The 16,490-nt window shown below is 43.6% G+C and overlaps 1 protein-coding gene across 1 annotated transcript in view; it reads right to left on the reverse strand.

Moving 5' to 3' along the window:
* ANKRD52 (ankyrin repeat domain 52) overlaps positions 1-16,490 on the reverse strand; it is a 124,190-nt gene that overhangs the window by 100,695 nt on the left and 7,005 nt on the right. Inside the window, exons 5-10 of the mRNA XM_030196776.1 lie at positions 7,857-8,057; positions 7,478-7,565; positions 7,025-7,167; positions 6,194-6,406; positions 5,881-5,959; positions 5,455-5,569 (exon numbers count right to left, since the gene is read on the reverse strand). Of these exons, the coding sequence (XP_030052636.1) occupies positions 5,455-5,569; positions 5,881-5,959; positions 6,194-6,406; positions 7,025-7,167; positions 7,478-7,565; positions 7,857-8,057 (839 nt within the window). The remainder of the gene's footprint in view (positions 1-5,454; positions 5,570-5,880; positions 5,960-6,193; positions 6,407-7,024; positions 7,168-7,477; positions 7,566-7,856; positions 8,058-16,490) is intronic.

Raw genomic sequence — 16,490 nt, forward strand, 5'->3', positions numbered from 1 at the left:
CAGAGATTTTGGCTTTATCATATGCTAATGACATCTTTCTGCTGTGCCCTGTCCTGAAAAATTTAGAGGATACTTTGGCCTCCTTAAGGTACTATACTTCTACTGTGGATAGGTGGGCATTTAATCATTGTTTAAAATTAAATAAAATGAAAATCTTATGGTTTGGAGATATGAACAGATCTTTATGCAAAGAACTTATATTATGAACGGGTGAAAAATGAATGACTGAAAAATCAGTCTAAAGTGTTAGGGATTATTTTGCACTCAAATCTGTTCTTTACTGACCAGATCAATGCACTTAGCAAGAAATTTCTTCTTCAAGCTCGGGCAGCTCCACGTGATCAGATCATCACTCCACCTACATAATTTTAGGATCTTGGCCCAGATGATTTTGTTGCCATTGTTGGGTAATTGCAATTCCTTTTATGGTGGCATCTAAGTAATACTGCAACATCGGTTACAACTGTTACAAAACACTGCAGTTAAAACTGATACTTAGAAAAGGTCACTGATTCTTTATCTAGCTTTATGAAAGCTCTTCACCAGTTGCCTATTAAACAACAGATTAGATTTAAGCTACCTTGCTTCATTTTTAAAGCAATTTGCAGTTTGAATTCTAAAAGATGGTTTTTCCAGCCATTGGGCTGAGTAACTGTTTCTTATACACTTTACAAAATGGGCTATCCCACATCTAAAAGCATATGTTTAAAAACAGATTTCATGAGAATTCACTCTCTTGTCAGGCAGTCAAGATTTGGAATTATCTTCCTCAAGACATTAGATCCATTCCATCATATTTTGCTTTTAGAATGGCCTTTAAAACATTTTTGTTTAAGTTATAACTCAATTACAATTGTTAGATGCAACTTCTAGTTAGCTAAATGTAATTCCATTTTATGTGAAGGCTTATTCTGTTTGTTAAATGCTTTGGGAGAGTTGGCAGTATATAAAACATGAATAGAAACAGAATCCAGATAAGACCAAGAAGGACATCTCAACTCCTCACTCTCCAGAAGCTGCTATTTCCACCAAAGCACTGCTCAGGCCATCTATCCTCCACAAACAGCTACCTGCCGTGCAAGCGAAAAGGCATGTTACAGGAAAGCCTCCACTTTCCAGTTCTGCAAGTCTCCAGACCAGGCTCTCCTTCCACCCAGACGGCTGTTCTCAGTTAACCACCAAGACAGCTGCTTCTACCCGAGACTACATAAAAAGCATACGCTCCTCATTTTTTGAAGGGACTCCCACTCCACCATGATCATGCTCCTAATGATCCCTATGGAGAGGAAGGCTCAGGCTAGCTTTCTGATATCTTCCAGGACTGGGCTTTTCCTCAGATGCAATCTCTGAGATCTTCAAGGAGGTGACAACCCAGATGATGAGCAGTGGGGTATTTCCTATTTGTCAAACAGATGAATTACCAGAGAAGCTCACAAGAATCTTTCCTCTGGGTCCAGGTTCGGCTCCTCTAATACTTCTGCATCCAGCCTGCAGAGTATCTCTCTGGCCCAGAGGGTATGCTGGCTTCTGAGCTACCTACTCCAAAACGGTGGGGGGGGGGGGGGGGGGGGGTCTCTCCTGTCCCCTGTTGCTTTGTTAATACTGCAGGGGCCTGGTGCTGCAAAGGCGACCCAGTGCACAACATCCAAAACTTCAGGGGAGAATCCTGAGGCTCCCTCCCATGGAGGCAGCTCGGGCTGCAGGGCAATGTGAAACCTGCACTGGAGTAAGCTGCAGGAGCTCCAATTGCTCCACTACTGCTCCAGGTTGCAACTATGTGATCGAGATAGCAGTGGACTCAGCTGTGTGCTCTACCACTGAGACAGTCCCAGACTCTTAGACCACTCTGGTATTGCAACCTTCCTGGTGTCGGCATTGGATGCTAGAAAACATCCAATGCAGCTGCCGATGGAAAAAAAACGAATAAACAAAAAAAAAAATCAATCCAACCTGCGCACATTTTTTATTTTTATTACATTTGTACCCCGCGCTTTCCCACTCATGGCAGGCTCAATGCGGCTTACATGGGGCAATGGAGGGTTAAGTGACTTGCCCAGAGTCACAAGGAGCTGCCTGTGCCTGAAGTGGGAATCGAACTCAGTTCCTCAGTTCCCCAGGACCAAAGTCCACCACCCTAACCACTAGGCCACTCCTCCACTCCAATCATTATCATAGTTGTGGCAGTAGAAGCCCATCACACTGCTCAAGCAGGAGCAATTGCAGCGCTTACACTTGCAACCCCAGTTTACCCCGGCGCAGGGCTTGGAAATACTTTGCCTTACTAAGCTGCTGCACCATTTCTCCTCCTGTTCCTTGCTTTGGGTCTGATTGGCTGCCCTAACAAGGAGAAATTAGGTTTTTACTTGTTAATTTTCTTCCCTTTAGGTACTCCAGACTGGTACAGATGCTTGGGTTATGCTCATCTACCAGTAGATATAGAACCCTTGAAGTCCAGATCATCCAGGGTAGTTTTTTTCAGAAATGTTCCCCATTCCACACGCAGGACCCAAGAGACTGGAAGAGCTCCGGTCTCAATGCGTGGTTGAAATGAGGGACTTGGATTTGCTAGTAACTGGGCAACATTCTGGGAAAGGGGGAGCCTGTACCGAAAGAACTGACTCCACCTTAACCGGGATGGAACTAGGCTGCTGACACTAACTTTTAAAAAGGAGCTAGAGCAGCTTTTAAACTAAAATTGTGTGAGTGTGTGTGGGGGGGAGCCAATAGTCATCCAGGAGCGCATGGTTCACTGTGGAGTATCCTTGAAGGATACTGAAACAGGATCTTTACACAATAGAGAGATTTCAATAATGGTGAAAGAAAGCTGGGAGTGTAATTTTACAACAGAGTAAAGAATGCAAAATATCCCCATCAACTTCAAAAGCAGCTTGTAGAAACAAGGAAAAAAAAAACCCACACACAATTTAAAATGCCTGCATATAAATGCCAGAAGCCAGAAAAATAAGATGGGAGAGGGAGTTTATAGCACTCAACGAGGTAGATATAATAGGCATCTCAGAGACTTGGTGGAAGGAGGACAATCAATGGGACATTGTGTTAACAGGGTACAAATTATATCGCAATGATAGAGGGGATCAAATTGGAGGGGGGATTGCGCTATATGTTAAAGAGGGAATTGAGTCAAACAAAATGAACATTCTACATGAAACAGATAGCAGCATGGAACCATTATGGACAGAAATTCCATTTGTGAAGGAAATGAGTATTCTAGTAGGGCTGTATTACCGTCCGCCAGGACAGGACAGATGAAATGTTCACAGAAATTAGGAAAGCTGGCAAGTTGGGCAACATTATAATAATGGGTGATTTCAACTACCCCAATATTGACTGGATGTTACATTATGGAGATAAAATTCCTAGATGTAATAAATGACTGCTTCTTGGAGCAACTGGTCCAGGAACTGACAAGAGGGGAACCATTTTAGATCTAGTCCTTGGTGCAGTGCAGGGCACAGTATGACAGTTAAGTGTTGGGTCCACTGGGAAATGGTGATCATAACTTGATCAAGTTTGAGCTATTATCTGGAATAAATTCACAGAAGAAATCTACTGTAGCAGCATTTAATTTTCGAAAGGGCAACTATGATAAACTGAGAAAAATGGTTAAAAAGCAGCTTAAAGGATCAGCTGCAAAGGTTAGGACATTATATCAGGCATGAACATTGTTTAAAAATATGGAAGCCCAGACCAGATGCATTCCACGTATTTACAAAGGTGGAAACAACAGAAAATGACAGCCAACATGGTTAAATGGTGAAGTGAAAGAGGCTATTAGAGCCAAAAGAATGTCCTTCAAAAAATGGAAAAAGGACCCAAATGAAGAAAAGAAGCAACACAAGCACAATCAAGCTAGATGCAAAGCATTGATAAAGAAGGCTAAAAGAGAATATGAAGAGAAACTTGCTGTAGAGGCTAAAACTCACAGTAACAACTTTTTCAGGTACATCAGAAGCAGAAAGCCTGCAGGGGAATCCGTAGGACAGTTAGATCATGAAGGAGCAAAAGGGACACTCAAGGAGGACAAGGCCATAGTAGAGAAACTGAATGAATTCTTTGCTTTGTTCTTTATGGAAGAAGACTTAAGAGATCTAGCTGTAGCAGAAACGATTTTGGGTGATGATGCAGAGAACTAAAAGAAATCTCAGTGAACCTGGAAGACGCACTAAGCCAAATTGACAAATTAAAAAGCAGTAAATCACCTGGACCAGATGGTATGCATTCAAGGGTACTGAAAGAACTCAAACATGAAATTGATGATCTGCATCTAGGTTGGCCACAAGTTAAATGCATCAATACCTTCAGAGGAGGGCTCCCTCCAGCAACTGAATAACTAGGGCCTTGTACATCAGTTGCTATTAGCATTAGATCCATTATTGGTCTCCCCCTTCTGTACACAGGCCTGACACCGGTGAGGCCAGTCGGAGTGAATAGTGCAGTTGCCTATATTCACATGAGACCTCAGCTGCAAACCTCTCGCTCACCTGCCTCAGTTCCCTTGAGTCCTAGTCAAAGGACTTGAAAGACCGTTAAGTACAGCCAATTCAAACAACTTTTTAATCCAAGGTTTCTCTCTCTCTCTTTTTTTTTTTGTAACCAGCTGTCACCTATTCAAAAAAATATAACAATAATAATCTCTCAAAGTTCAAGAAGGAAACCCCCTGGAGCTGAGGCACAACGGTCCTCCCAGTCATAATAACCCAGGAGTGTATGTGGCCTGCATAAACCAACATTCCCACAGCCTAAAGGCACAGTCAAGAGTCAGCGAAAACTGGTAATTATTTAAAAAAAACTTTTTTTTCTAACAAAATAAGACATCCCAAAACAAGAACCCCAAGGACTCCCCGCTCTAGACCTATCAGAATATTGAGACTGAACCGGCTGCACAGCCATCTGCTGGAGACTGAGAACATACTGGCTGGCTAAGAACTGCATGCAACTTTTATTCAGTTTCAACGTCAGGTGTTCTCCGTCTCCATCTGCTGGTAGGAGAGCACAACCTAAGCATATGGCTCAGTCTGGAGTCCCACTATGTTAAATCTTCCCATCAAGGGAAGAGGCGAGAGGACCACAACTGGTTACTTCAACAGACATGGAAGCTCCTAATAAACTGCTGCACCACTCCAGACATGTCCTCCACCTGCTCAAGGCAAGAAAATCCTGGCTATTTGGCTCAGATGTACCACCTATTATCCAAGGATTGCGTTTCAGATAGAAATTTTCTGCCGTTAACTGCTGGTAGGGAGAAGAAACCCATACGTCAGGTCTGTTTTGGCTGAATAAAGAGGAAATTTAAAGTATTTTTAAAAGTAACATAAAATAAAATGAAATACATTTTGTTAGTGCACACCTATATTTCTTTTCTTCCTCTTCTTAGTGTAACTCCATCCCTCCTGTTCCCTAACATACCCCCACAAGCTTGCAAAAGAAGCTCACCTCGCAGTGTCAGCACCATTTGTCATCAAAGTACTAATTAGCAGCTCGTGACCATATCTAGCAGCGACGTGGAGGGGAGTATTGCCATATTTATCAGCACAGTCTATTTCACCACCTGAAAATAAAAGAGTCTCCTTTACTCCTCTAGGTCAGGGCTCTCTTTTCTTCGGTTTTGAAAAAGGAAACAGTAACTCACAAAGAGAGACCATATGTTCTGTCTGCTCAGCATATTCATGACAAGTGACATGTCAGTAAATGCCAGAGTTCTATCAACACAGGACAGTTCATCCATGTTGAAGTGAACCTTGATTTGCAGTTCTGTATTTGCTTCAAGCACAACACTACAAACCCCAGAATGCTCTGCGATAGGAAGTTATGGATAGAAATAGAAAAGAAAAACATCTGTTGAACACTGGTGCTTCTTACCATTCTGTATGAGGATTTGGGAACGTGTAAACCTCCCATGGATAGCAGCCATGTGCAATGGGCTCTTCCCTTCTTTACTCTGTTAAGAAAGAATAGGGTCTTCAAATAAGTGGCAGATTTGCTCACCTCCCCTTTTCCAAGTCAGCTACCAATGCCTGAAAGGTCATCACTGTATAAGAAGTGCAGCAAGATATACAGCCTTGGTGAGGGAACACATAGGACTGTCAGAGAAGAGGGAAGGCCGTTTACTCATGCATGTGGGCCAACAGACTTATGGAAACAATGAGCACCACCTCACAGCATCAGAACATACCTGGAAATTGACATCAGCTCCATTGTTCACCAGAAGCTCCAGGCACAGAGCCCCATTGGTGGAGACAGCTGCAAAGTGCAGAGGGGTAAAGCCCTTCTCATTGGGCTGATTGACATTGGCACCATAGTTGACAAGCTCATTGGCCACAGCGTCCTGACCCATGTAACAAGCTATGTGCAGCGCAGTGTTACCAAAGCTATTTGGCTCATCGATCTAAAGCAAAAGGGTTAAGGAAAGAGCTGTCAGAGACTCTTAGGATGAGGGACAGAACCTGCGTCACCAGAAGTACTCTGCCTATCTTGCCTGGAAAACATTAGGTCATGCCACCGTCCGTATCAAAAGCACATTTTCAGTTTATTTTATTTATCATTTTTCTATCCCACCTCTCCCTAACACAATTTACAACTATAAAGACAGTACAATAAGTTTTAAATAAAAATATTCAAGCTATAAAATCTTGAGCTACTATTGAAAAAGCATAGCTAAAACAAACATCAATAAAAGAAAGAAAGAAAAAAAAAAAGAAGCAATGACTCAGAATAACTGAGCTTTACAATAGCCATGAAACGCAAGGGCATCGCCAGGTGCTTTTGGTACAACTGGAATCTGATTGCAAAGGATTGGACCTCTATTGGTGGTAGTCTTCAGATTTTTCTTCTGGAATCTATAGATACACACCTACTAATACGGGAACACAGATAGTAAGGAGCTTACTTCTGAGCAATCTGGTACAAAGACATTGAGTTCTAATCATCTGCTGTAAAATGGTAATCACTAACATCTTAAACACAGGTTTGATGTGTTCTTACATCACCTTAGCTGCCTTCTCACCTCAACTCCTAACCTAAGCAGGTGCTTCACAATGTCGATTTGCCCACTGGCAGCAGCTGAGTGGAGAGGGGTGTAACCCCTCTTATCCTTGGACAAAGCATCTGCCCCACGAGCCAACAGCAGCTTCAGGATTTCCAAGTGCCCTGGGAGGCAGGAGGGGAGGAAAAAATACATTAGACAAGAGGAAAAAAAAGAGCTGATATACCAAGACTATACTCCCCTTCTATCTCTATCCACTCCTCATAAACCAGTGGGTACTGCCACACCAGCCAAATCATATTCTCCTCCTCATTCTAGCTTTGCGCCATCACCCATATTTCACTTGGGTCATGGCTCGCACACCCCGGGCCAAAGGTGGAGTGCTGAAAGCCACTCTTTCATGCTGGAAATAAACCATGTGATCAGAAATTTCACTGAGAAACTGAACAGCCCACCTCCCCTCACATGCCTTACCCAGGAAAGCTGCCCAATGTATTGGCTGCCGCTCCTTTTTATCACAAATATTTAGGTTGGCCCCCTTGTTTAACAGCAGGATCACCATCTGGGTGTTTTGGGGGTGGGGGGAGTGGAAGAGAGAAGAGATGACATAAGAAAAGGGAAAAAAAAAATCAGGAGAACATTCAACCGACAAAAGGATACAAGTGCTCAAAGAGAAAGCCAGAAAAACTCCCTGCACCCCAGCTTCAGTTCCAAGCATCTGCCATAGTTAATGAAAGCATACAGTTCCTCACCACATTATAGGGAGTAAAGCACCAGCATCCTTTGTATCTGGCAAAGGATACAGACCTCTTGGATACCTGTGGCCTGCCCTAGACTCTATGTTGTGGCTCACCTCAGTGTGGCCGCTGTGCACAGCATGATGCAATGCCGTGCGGCCTGTGCGATCCGCCACGTTCACGCTATTCAGTAATGATGTCAGTGCCTCCACGCATTTGGTGGCTCGGTTGGCAGCAGCAACATGCAGCGGTGTCTGCCAGTATTTATCACGGGCATTCACATCTGCAGAATGCTTCAAAAGGCAGTTGACCGCTTTCTGCAAGAGAAATGGTGCCCGCACAGAGCCAAGCACCAAGGTTGGTTAGACTTCCTAATGGAAATAAATCAATCTATTCCTGTCATATGGGAGACTTTCCTCACTGCAGTCTCTACAAGGTTTATCTCCAAATAGATTAATTTTTCACATACCGTAACAGGAATGAAATTCACATTCACATCACAGTATGTGGAAGATTATTTCCAACTCTTCAGATTCACTGTGAGGGATATCAGTTATAACGCAAAGCAATATCAAAATCTGTATGGCAGGCACAAAGTTATAGCAGTTATAGCAGCTGGCAAAGAAGCAGGGAAGTACAGGTTCAAATACTGCTTTACCCATTGATACTCCTTGTGACCTTGGACAAATCATTTCACCCTCCATCACCTTGGGTGCAATTTAGATTGTAAGCCCTCTGGCAGCTTTCTGCATTTGCTAGATGATTTGATCCATTTTTGACATGCTTTAATCCTTTTTATTTCAGTTCACCTTTCTCAAAGGTTCAAGGTAAGTTACATTCAGGTACCAACAGGTATTCCCTATCCCCAGAGGACTTACAAACTAAGTTTATAGCAAGGCACTGGAGGGTTTATATGGCTTACCTAAGTCCACAAGCAACAACAATGGGAATTGAATCTAGTCATCAGCCCACTGCTCATCATCAGACTGAGTAATGGAAGACAGCATGCTAGGACTGGTATGTGGATTGTTGTTTCTATATTACTGATATTGCACTTATTTTTATGCTGTTGCTTTATATTTGAAATGTTATGAAATGCTTTATATAACTTGTCCCATGTGCTAAGGTTATTGAAAAAATAATACATGAACAGTTTGTTCAGTTTTTAATGACATCCTTGATCAGAACCAGCGTGGGTTTCAAACAAATCATGATGCTGAAAGGAGCAATTAGGTCTTACCTGCTAATTGGCTTTCCTTTAGTCCCTCTAGACAAGCACAGATGGGTTATGCACTCCGACCAGGATATGGAGACCGGCAACAAACTGAGCTGCAAGTAAGTCTAAGTGGGCTGTGCAGTACCCAGAAAGACAGTCTATGCTTAATACAGCAGATGACCCCTAAGCTAAAACACCAGAAAAAGAGGAAACGCTCTCACAAAAGAACTGTATGAGATCCCCTATCAGGGTCTCAGAGGCCAGTCTCGAGTCACCAGGACCACCAGACTGGCATATGTCACTGAACACATTGAAGAACTCAGCCAAACAGGGGCCACAGAGGAAACACATAAAGAAGACCACCTCTGGGCCAAGGCTGACCCAGCGCATCGAGACCCTCCGTTAGACTGTCCTTCCTGGGACTGAAGAAATGAGGTACCTGAGCATTGGCAACGGATGCAGTTTCCATTGTCCACTTCTGCCATGTGAATCGCAGAGAGACCTGCAAGATGGGCCTCTGTCCATAAGAGGACAGATACTTCTCCCACAGACCTGCTCTTTGTGCCACCCCAATGATTGATGTAGGTGACTGCCGTGGCGTTGTCTGACATCATGCTTGTGCAGCGCTGCGTATGCCTTGTAGCGCTATAGAAATGCTAAATAGTAGTAGTAGTAGTAATCATGCGCACCAACGCGCCTTGGAGAAGGGACGGAACGCAAGAAGCACCAACTGGATTGCTCTCAGTTCCAATAATGTGCTCCCAAGCCAGCCAGACTAGCACCCGTTACCACTATCCACTGCAGAGAATCCAGACGTGTCGTCCCCCCCAAAAAAAGGTGGGCAGGCATCAGCCACCACCTCAGGCTGTGTTGCACCAGTCCCCGAAGAAGAAGGTACGGGGAACACACAAAACTGATATCTCCCCAAAATCGAGAAGCGAAGGAAGCGCTGATGAGCCTGGCACAAAGGAATACAAAAGTATGCCTCTGTCAGGTCCAAAGAAGACAGGAACTCCCTGGGCTGAACGGCCAGAACAACAGAGCATAACGTTTCCATGCGAAAAGAATAACCAAGCGCAACGTTTCCATGTGAAAAGAAAGCACCTGAAGAGCGCAACTAACTCCCATGAGATCATAGGGAAGTAGGATCCCTCCTCCTTTGGAACCATGAACTAGATGGAATAACTATCTCTACCTACTTCGGTACAGGAACCACAGCCCTTAAGGCCACCAGCGAACAAAGAGTATGGCATACCGCTTGAACTTTCCAAGGCGCTCGGCAAGGAGGCACCACAAAAGCATCCACCAAGGAATGGGCAAACTCCAGCGCATAGACGTCTCGGACAACCTTGAGCACCTACTATTCCAAGGTAATCTGGGTCTACTCCCTGTAAAAGTCCTGCAGCCTTGCCCCTGCAGGAACCAAGGGGTGGACCCGAACACCTTCATTGGGCAGATCTTCCCGAGAGAGCCACCAAGGGTCCAGAATCCCAACCGTCCCGGCGGCTCCCCTAAAAGGACTGCACGCGCTGAAAGAAATTACTACGCTGAGCCCCGCCTCCCCTACCAGGCCTGTAGCGATGCGTGTCCCGAAATTGAGGCATACCTCTGCCATCTGCCCTAGGCCTATCCTCCGGAAGAAGAGGAACCTTAGCCTCACCCAGGCTCTTCACCCCTTAGCCAGATCTTCCCCAAATAACAAGGAGCCACGGAAGGGAAATCTGCCGAGCTTAGACTTAGAAGCCGCATCCGCCGACCAGCCTCGAACCCACAAGAACTGCCTGGCCGCCACACTAACAGCCATGGACTTAGAAGAACCACAAAGCAGGACACAAAGAGCATCCGATAAGAAGGAAGCACCCATCTCCAATTTGGCAGCCTGCTGATCCGCGACAGCCCAATCATCAGAATGCACTCCGGCCAACGTATTTTTCTTCGTGACAGCAGAGACTACCTATCCACCATAGATGGCCTTAAAAGAATCATGATCCTCTTCTGGAATGGGATACAGATGAACCATCGACTTTGCCACACAGAAAGGCGCATCAGGGGAAGCCCACTGTGCCTGAATGACATCCCTAATGTTCTGGTGCATGGGAAAAGGACCAAGAGGACTTCCGCACACCCTTAAGAAACAGGTCAATCGCCCTGGGGGCCTCTGGTGGAGCCTCCTCGAACTGGAGAACTGTCGACACCTGCAAATTGAGCTCCTACAGCTCCTTGAGGTGAAAAATACGCACCACCGAGGGGTCCTTCCCCAGAGGCAGCTCCTCTTGCCAGGCCTGAACCCCCAGCAAATGCTTCTGGTCCCCAATGTCCTCATCCTCAGATCAGGGAGGCAACACCTCAGACACCAGGGAGGCACATTCCATAAGGTCCTCATCTTCCCAAGCCCCCCCCCCACCCCCCATAGCGCTTGGATGGAGGCAAGGCAGCGGGTTCTAATTGCAGTGCAGCCTCCTATTGCTGTGCAGAGCCCGACTGTTTTAAACAAAAAGCCTTGCACATAGCCAAAACAAACTCAGGGGGAAAATCCACTTCAGAAGCATCTAGGAAGACCTGCCATACCAACAGTGCCCCAAGTGATAAAGCAGGTTCCAAGCATGGAGGAAGATTGGGTACTGATGCACTGGGCAAGATGGCGGCGGTTCCCGCCTAAATCGGCACACCCGCCTTAGCGGGCTTGCCCGAGCACAGGCCTGTCAAAGGTCCAGAACCTGAAGCCAGCAGAACCAGACTGTAAGCCACACACCCTGCGTCGGAGCGCTCCGGAGTCAAGCGGAAGCTATATACAGTTGAATCAACTCCCCGACGCTGACACACAGCGCAGCGCTTCTGTCTCTGCAACATCGCCATCCAGGAAACACTGCGGGAACACCATGACCCCCACACACACACTGACCCGACGGGAAGGCAAAAGGCAGGCTGCTAAGAGGCCCAAACACAAAGATACCACTGCGGAGGGAACCCCCCCCCCCCCCCAAAAAAAAACAAACAAACACGTTTTCTTCCTTTTTCAGCACATCGTTCTCTCTCTCTTCAGCTCCCACTTTTTCTTTCTTTTAAACAGAGCCCAGAGAGACAGGACAAAGGCAGACCCCACAGCACTCAAGACTGTCAGTCTGCCAAAAGAGAGCCAGACAGCAAGACACCTTCAGAAGGGGACGAGTGGAGGAGGGACCCGGTCACCCGGGTTTGACACCCGAGAGAGAGAAGAGAGGGAGTGTTTTCTTTTAGAATCAAATCAAAACACCAGCCCTTGAATTACTACACAGTAACCAAAACCCAGGGCCCCCAACAAACAAGACTACACAGGCTTACCACTGCTCCCATCTAGCTTTCTAGAATGCACAGCGTTTGATACTGTAGACCATCAAATTTTACTCAATAGATTGAAATCTATTGTGTTTGATGTCTAGTATTACAATGGTTTAATTCTTTCCTTGATAATAGAAAGTTGTCAGCTGTTGATCGTATTGAGAAATCGAGAGTTTACGACTCAAGTACAGGTGTACCACAAGGGTCTGCATTATTAGCTATCCTGTTTAATGTGTTGTAGATACCATTGTGTAGATTGCTGAGGTGCCCAAATCCTTTAGATTGTATGCAGATGACATTCAATTTCTTTTACTGATTATACAATAAAAAGACTTGCATTGTCTGAGATTTACTAAATATTGGTTAAGAGAAAATCATCTGAAGTTGAATATGAAAAAGACTCAAAATTGTATTATCTGGATATCCAACTTCTGATGTACCACAACAGTTTGAGATTGATGTTTGTATTCCCATTTCTATTGAGATGAGGATTTAGGGGTTATTTTAGATTCTACACTGTCAATAAAGACTTATGTGAAAAAAATTATTAGCTCTGTTTTTTGCAAGCCGAGAAGAGTGAGGAGATAATTTGAAAAGTTAACAAATCTTTCAGACTGATGATACAAATACAATTAGCTCCTTGTTTGATCATTACAATGGATTATTGGTTGGCATTTCGAAGAATGCAGTTAAGACTTTGAAGGTAACTCAGAATTATGTTGCTTGTGTTTTGATAGGATATTCCTGTTACACTCATATTTCAACAAATTTTTAAAAATTTACATTTGTTCAACACATTGAACAGAGTATAGTTTAAAATCTTATTACTGTTTCTTCAATATTAGATTCAAATTTAAATTTATCAATTCCCTAGATTGTTAAGACCTGCTAAAAATTGCAATTGGATGTGCCTTCATTCATACTATTAGACTAGAAGATTAGGAGATTCATTTTTACAGTGATTGGAGTGGTAAAATTCCATAATTTGGGGCTAATTTGCATACACTGCAGAAATTGAATTTTGGATTTGAGATTTAACTGCTTTCTTTGTCCGTCCAGGTTGAAGGTGAGTTGCATTTGGGTTCATGAGTTAGATTCCTGCCCCACATCTCCTTCTCTTTTCATTTACCTCAATATTTAACGTCCTTTTTGAGCGCACTTTTATTTTATCTATCTATACATATATCTATCTATATATATATATATATATATATATATATATATATATATATATATATATATATATATATATATATATATATATATAGTATTGCCATACTGGAAAAGACCAAAGGTCCATCGAGCCTAGCATCCTGTTTCCAACAGTGGCCAATCCAGGTCACAAATACCCGGCAAGATCCCAAAAATGTACAAAACATTTTATACTGCTTATCCCAGAAATAGTGGATTTTCCCCAAGTCCATTTAATAACGGTCTATGGACTTTTCCTTTAGGAAGCTGTCCAAACCTTTTTAAAACTCTGCTAAGCTAACCGCCTTTACCACATTCTCTGGCAACGAATTCCAGAGTTTAATTACACGTTGAATGAAGAAAAATTTCCTCCGATTCATTTTAAATTTAACACATTGTACCTTCATCACATGCCCCCTAGTACTAGTATTTTTGGAAAGCGTGAACAGACGCTTCACATCTACCCGTTCAACTCCACTCATTATTTTATAGACCTCTATCATATCTCCCATCAGCCGCCTTTTCTCCAAGCTGAAGAGCCCTAGCCGCTTTAGCCTTTCCTCATAGGGAAGTCGTCCCATCCCCTTTATCATTTTCGTCGCCCTTCTCTGCACCTTTTCTAATTTCACTATATCTTTTTTGAGATGCGGCAACCAGAATTGAACACAATATTCGAGGTGCGGTTGCACCATGGAGCGATACAAAGGCATTATAACATCCTCATTTTTGTTTTCCATTCCTTTCCTAATACCACCTAACATTCTATTTGCTTTCTTAGCTGCAGCAGCACACTGAGCAAAAGGTTTCAACGTATCAACGACGACACCTAGATCCCTTTCTTGGTCCGTGACTCCTAACATGGAACCTTGCATGACATAGCTATAATTCGGGTTCCTCTTTCCCACATGCATCACTTTGCACTTGCTCACATTAAACGTCATCTGCCATTTAGATGCCCAGTCTCCCAGTCTCGTAAGGTCTGCTTGTAATTTTTTAAAATCCTCCCGCGATTTAACGACTTTGAATAACTACTGCACGTTCTCTACATTCTCAGGGGATAACAATATTAAAACATAAGCTTCTCATATATACAGTAAAGGTAAAAACAAAAACAAACTCTTAAAATACTCCTGATTCCTAAATATATTCCAAACAAAAAAAACAGCACCACGGGCCTTTAAAAATGGAACACAGTTCTTTAATGAATGAGCCTTGACAAAAAGACCTGACACGGGCCATGTTTTGGTGACTAGCACCTGCGTCAGGGGTCACAGTGATGACGTGGAAAACTTGGGGAATAACTCAAATATATTTCTCTACAATATATTATTCCTTACCCCACGTCTCATATAGTAAAAGCTACAAAGCAACAAGGCACTTTCACTTTCTGTATCCAAACGTGGGGTAAGGAATAATATATTGTAGAGGAATATGGAGAAATTAGATCTTACCTGCTAATTTGCTTTCCTTTAGTCCCTCCGGACCGGACCAGGATTGGACTGTTGGGTTGTGCTGCTGGTAGGCGGGCACAACCCAACAGTCCAATCCTGGTCCGGTCCGGAGGGACGCTAAGGAAATTTGAGTTATTCCCCAAGTTTTCCACGTCATCACTGTGACCCCTGACGCAGGCGAAAGTCACCAAACCACGTGTTGGGTCTTTTTGTCAAGGCTCATTCATTAAAGAACTGTGTTCCATTTTTAAAGGCCTGTGGTGCTGTTTTTTTTTGTTTGGACTTTAGTCTGTACTTCGTTCCCTCTCTTTTGTTATTCCTAAATATATTCAACAGACTATAAATAGCATCAATTGTGGAGTGGAGGAGTAGCCTAGTGGTTAGTAGAGCGGACTTTGACCCTGGGGAACTGGGTTCAATTCCCCCTGCAGCTCCTTATGATGCTGGGCAAGTCACTTAACCCTCCATTGCCTCAGGTACCAAAACTTAGATTGTGAGCCCTCTAGGGACAGAAAAAGTACCTGCATATAATGTGTACAGCGCTGCGTATGTGTAGTAGCGCTATAGAAATGATTAGTAGTAGTAGTAGTAATTTTCACCATATGCTCGAGCAAACAAAAAGTTTTTCTTTGTTAAATAACTCCACATTTCCTCACCCGTTTTCAACATGACATTCAACAAACTTCTATCTTTCCCTTTCATTATCTGGAAGTGGGTAAGGTAGCCTCCTAAAGACTCGGCGAATAGATGAGAAAGGTACAAAGTAGCTAAGCAACATACTGCCACAATCCACCCTCACAAAAGCCTTTTTTGTACTAAAGGGATGGAAGGACTAAAAGCATCTCAGCAATCTATTGGAGGGTGTAATGGGGAGTCTCTTTTCCACTTGATTATGGATAAATGGAATGTGGAACATAGGCTTAATCTCGATAAGGCATACTTTTTTGAGATTTGGCATACTGCACACCAAACGGATTTGCTGCAGGAGGGCAGATCTCATCTTTAGGCTATTATACCATATTAATTCCTTCTGAGGAAAGGGATAAGGAATGTATGGAACTGCCCTCCTCTGCAGAGATCTAGATGCCAAGTTTTTCTTGAAATCTTCTGGGTCTTGGGGCAGGTGGTGCATCTGAGCCCTGAGGTAGCACAGTTGGTGCTTTGGAAAGATAAGACATTAAGGACATGAGAGAACCAGAGACCCAAAATGAGGTTGGCCACCAAATTTGCAGTAGCTCGCTGGCAGGTCAAGGTCCTTGAAATTACCAATTCTGAGGAGCTGACCTACTGTCTTAGAGGGACTAATGCTAGATACAATAAAATCCGGTAGAGGCTCTGGGACAGGTTAATAGATGTAAATGTAGACCTCTGACAAGGGGAATTTTGAGCCAATCACTAAGTTACCCATATGAGCACAACATGCTGCTGCTTGAGGACTCTATATGCCGAAGGGCGGCATATCAAATTAAAATAAACTGAACTATATGTAGTAGCTTAGAGATATGCATCTCAAAAAGTCTTATCAGTGGGACTATATATAAAATCCTATATGCCCACTATCCTATCAATTGTTT

The sequence above is a fragment of the Microcaecilia unicolor genome, chromosome 3, assembly GCF_901765095.1.
Source record: "Microcaecilia unicolor chromosome 3, aMicUni1.1, whole genome shotgun sequence".
NCBI classification, from domain to species: Eukaryota; Metazoa; Chordata; class Amphibia; order Gymnophiona; family Siphonopidae; genus Microcaecilia; species Microcaecilia unicolor.